Raw genomic sequence first — 3999 nt, 5'->3', positions numbered from 1 at the left:
ACAAAGTGATCCGAAACAATGACACAAGCTCAAAAATACAATGATATGAATTATCAGAATTTCTGGTGAAGCTAATCGCGCAATCGGAATTGAGAAAACGACCAATTCGGTCAAATTTCGGCCAAAAAGAAAATTTTCGTATTAGGGGCAGAACGCCCCAAGTCCCTCGGTTACATGTAAAAAAGTCGGAAAAGCAATAAACAGATCAAAATTTATGCCAAAATCACGTTTTCGACGCGTATCGAGCTCAATACGGCCAAATTCCATAAACTATGTTATTTCTATTAGACTTCCATAAAAACTTGAATCAAGCGACTTTAGAAACATAATGAAAGTGTAATAGAATTATCTCTATCAATGGAATTGGTAGAAACATGTATCGGAAACGAGGAAATTCCTTATCAATATTCATGGAAAGTTCAATTATACACCGACAAGCATTAAGTGATAATTGCAATCATGATTAACAACAATCATATTCCATTATCAGTGTCAGTTTGAATCATGGATAACAACAATTATATTCACATTACTTCAATTTAGTTTCCAACTATTAATAACAGGGACTACTCCAATAATCATCAAATATCATTATTGAGCAACTAATGGAATAAGGAAGTTACCGAATTGGAGAAGAGCAAGATTGGAGTGAGGAAATCGCATTGTGGCTGGAGGTGATATCGCAACCGAAAGCAAGAAGAACGCCGGAGGGAGCTTTGCGTATCGGAAATTGTGAGGGAGACGAAGAGGACGCCGACGATCTTGACCGGAGAGGAAAGGAGCTTCGCCGTCGGAAGAGGCGGAGCTGGTGGTGTGAAAGGGGAAGAGAAGTTCCGTTTTTGAGTTCTTGATCTTTCTCTCAATTTGTTACTAATTTTTTTTGGGGAAAAATGGGAGAAAAAAAGGAAAAAATAGAAAATGTGGGAAAATTTATGAGAGAGAGAATTTGAATTTTGAGATTAGAAGGAAAAATACTAGAATGGAAAAAAATGATTAATTTCGACTTATTCGGCGCTTAAACGAAATAGCACAGTGATTGGTGAATAATCCCGACTCTGAGCCTTCAATGAAATTTGTTGCGACTGAGTCACAGACGCAACGCAAAAAGAACGGACATCATACGACAAAAATCAAATGAGTTCGACAACATTCAGAGAAAATGAAAAATAATTGGAGCATTCTGACAGATTTTAGCTCCATGAATATCACCCCTGCCTTCAGCTTGATTGATAAGAGCCGATAATTCTTCTGCGCATAAGATAAAGAGAAACGGCGAGAAAGGTAAAAAATATTTTAAAAATTTATATATTCAAACTAATTTTTATAAATAAATTTAAAATAGTTTTGAATTTTATAACTTTTTAAAATCTAAAATATCTAATAATATTATAACAAAAGAATAAAATGCTTAAAATAATTTTTAAAAAAGTATTAAAATAAATTTTTTAATTAAAAAGGGTTATTTTACCAAAAAAATATAATGTTAAAAAGTTAATTTTAAAGGAGGGTTAAACCTAGGATTTTTAACAAATGGAGTAATTTGCCCATTTTTTATAAATAGAGTGTTAATTGTCATGCACTAAAATATAAATTGACATTTTATTTATAAGATTGTTACTATATTTTCTTTTTGCTCCTGCTTTAAAAAAATATGGTGTCTATTGTTACACGTTAAAACATGATTTTTTTTTACTCCCATTTTTAAAAACATGATTTTTTTAGTCCCGTATTTAAACCAAGGATTTTTGACAAATGGAGTAATTTATCCATTTTTTTTATAAATAGGGTGTCTATTATTATGCAACTATAAATTGAAATTTTATTTATAAAATTGCAACCCAATTTACTGTAGAACTGGTTTTTAGTAAAAATGGTGTAATATCTCTAATGATATTCCTATTTTTGCATTACTCTCCTACCCTTGTATTGATGATATGCACACCTTTATTTTTCTTTTACCATTACAACTCTCATTAAACAGAATGCTTTTTTTTTTATTTTTTCTTCAATTTTAGTTTCCCTTTCCTTTTCTTTTTTTCTGTTATTAATTTTTTTTCTTTTATTTTCCTTCAATCAGGTATAACTTCAAATATTAATAATTTTTTCTTCCATAATATAGCATTTCAGTATTTCAAAAAATAAAAAATAACAAAACGAGTAGATATATTTGATATTACAGATACAATACAATTGTCACATCGGATTTGAAAACTTTATATCCTTAAATACTTTATTTTTCTTTGACAATTCTTCTGAAAACCAGATAACCTTCAAGGATATCCTTAAAATAAAAAGAGAGAATTTATAACAAATTATTTTTCCATAAAATTTATATGCAAAATATGAATAATTAATATTGAAAATATATGAACAAAATATTTTTAGTTCTGGAGAAAAATAATTTAAACCCGTATATTAAAGTGGGAGTTATGGAGACAAATGAAATAACATGATAATATACTTTAAAGGAATTAATAGTGGGAGTTTATAAGGAGACACCATATTAAACATCCATAATGCATATTCATAGCTAATTATTAATATAATAAATAAAAACTGAATTAATATAAAAATTTAAAAAGAAACAGAAAATATCATATATGGCTAAATATATTTGATATTACAATATAATATAATGTCTCATAGTGGTTTCAAAACTTAAACAATCCGTAACTACTTTATTTTTGTTTAACAATAACTTATAGTTCTTCTAACATCTAAGAACATGCAACTTGGGAAGAAATTGGTGTAAATGTAAATTGAGAATCAGAAGTATAGGTGAAGGAGACAGATTTAAATCCATAAAGTGGTGCTCCTTGAATGAGAAGACCATCTTGGCTAAATATTGCTGGATCAACAGGTGTGCTTGATTTAAATCCATTTGCATTGAACTTCACTTGTGATTGAGTACAAATACAGTTGTTGGTCACGGTAACATTCCACGCTGAGCCTGATGTTTTGGTTTGTTTAACCTCAATCGCATTCAAAGCACAAGGTTGTCCATTAGCTGCAATATCAACCATAAATTAAAAACTACAATAATAACCAAAAAAAAAAACCAAAAACTTTAATATAAGGTGGTTTACAAAAAGAAAGTAATATATATGTGTAGAAAGGGCTTGTGAGATTACTACTAATAATATTTATGCATGATATACCTTGGAAAACTAGGGCAAGGAAAAGAGTGATGGAGAGAATGTTGAAAATTGAAGCCATTTTAGATTTGAGAGTTTAAAAGTGAAAAATTGTGATTTTGTGAGAGGAGAGTGGTCATGCTCACACTATTTATAGATCAAATAAATGATATTGAGGGAATTACAATTGATTGGATTTAATATTGCATTTCACAAAAGTATATTCCTTTGGAAAAAAATATTTGTATACTAGTGCAAAAAGTACTTTTTATATCGGACGAAAAGTAGTATAAAATTAATATATAAGTAATACATATTTTTAAATTAATGGTCAAAAAGAACATCCTAGTCAAAATTATTGTACATTTGTGATATTACTTTTATAATATTTTCAATTACATATAATTTTTTAAATATTAAAATAAAAGTACAAATGAAAAAACGTATGAATTTTCTAATATGATAAAACTTTAATTAAATTAACAATTTTAATTCTAAATTATTTTAAAATCTTAAATCAATTATGATGTAAATTAGAATTCCTAAAAACATAACACTTTACTTAATATACTTTTTAAAATTGTTGAAAATACTGCACATTTTATAATTGAATAAAGTATTCAAAGTGCATTTATAAATTTAAATACTTTTTTTAAATAAATATGATATTTTTATTAATTTATGATTAATTGATTTTTAAATTTTTTCGTGTTAAAGCAAGAATTACTATTTGATTTAATTCAATAAAGGTATTTTTGTAAAGACAAATTGTTAGATCAAACTTGTATAAGTTTTGAACGCATGCTCTTTTTTTTTATTTCTTAATTTTTTTTCGCTTTCTTTTCTTTAAATCTTATATGTTTCT

General features: G+C 27.4%; 1 protein-coding gene across 1 annotated transcript; it reads right to left on the bottom strand.

Annotated features, from left to right (window-relative positions):
* Positions 1–2573: 2573 nt before the first annotated feature.
* LOC131611256 (uncharacterized) lies at positions 2574–3263 on the bottom strand. The gene is made up of 2 exons (XM_058883337.1): positions 3159–3263; positions 2574–3007 (listed from the first exon to the last, which is right to left on the bottom strand). Exons 1-2 carry the CDS (start codon positions 3214–3216, stop codon positions 2718–2720), a joined length of 348 nt encoding a protein of 115 aa, XP_058739320.1. The 5' UTR covers positions 3217–3263; the 3' UTR covers positions 2574–2717.
* Positions 3264–3999: the final 736 nt, after the last annotated feature.

This window comes from Vicia villosa, linkage group LG6 (assembly GCF_029867415.1).
Source record: "Vicia villosa cultivar HV-30 ecotype Madison, WI linkage group LG6, Vvil1.0, whole genome shotgun sequence".
In the NCBI taxonomy this organism is placed as follows: Eukaryota; Viridiplantae; Streptophyta; class Magnoliopsida; order Fabales; family Fabaceae; genus Vicia; species Vicia villosa.
Note: the sequence above shows the minus strand (reverse complement) of the source record. Positions and strands in the feature narration are given on the sequence as shown.

Excerpts from the sequence above, each read along its gene's own strand:
- LOC131611256 (XM_058883337.1), bottom strand. The coding sequence starts at position 3,216 with ATGGCTTCAATTTTCAACATTCTCTCCATCACTCTTTTCCTTGCCCTA. Across the intron at positions 3,008-3,158 it reads CCTTGCCCTAGTTTTCCAAG|CTAATGGACAACCTTGTGCT; the intron begins GTATATCATGCA and ends TTGATATTGCAG.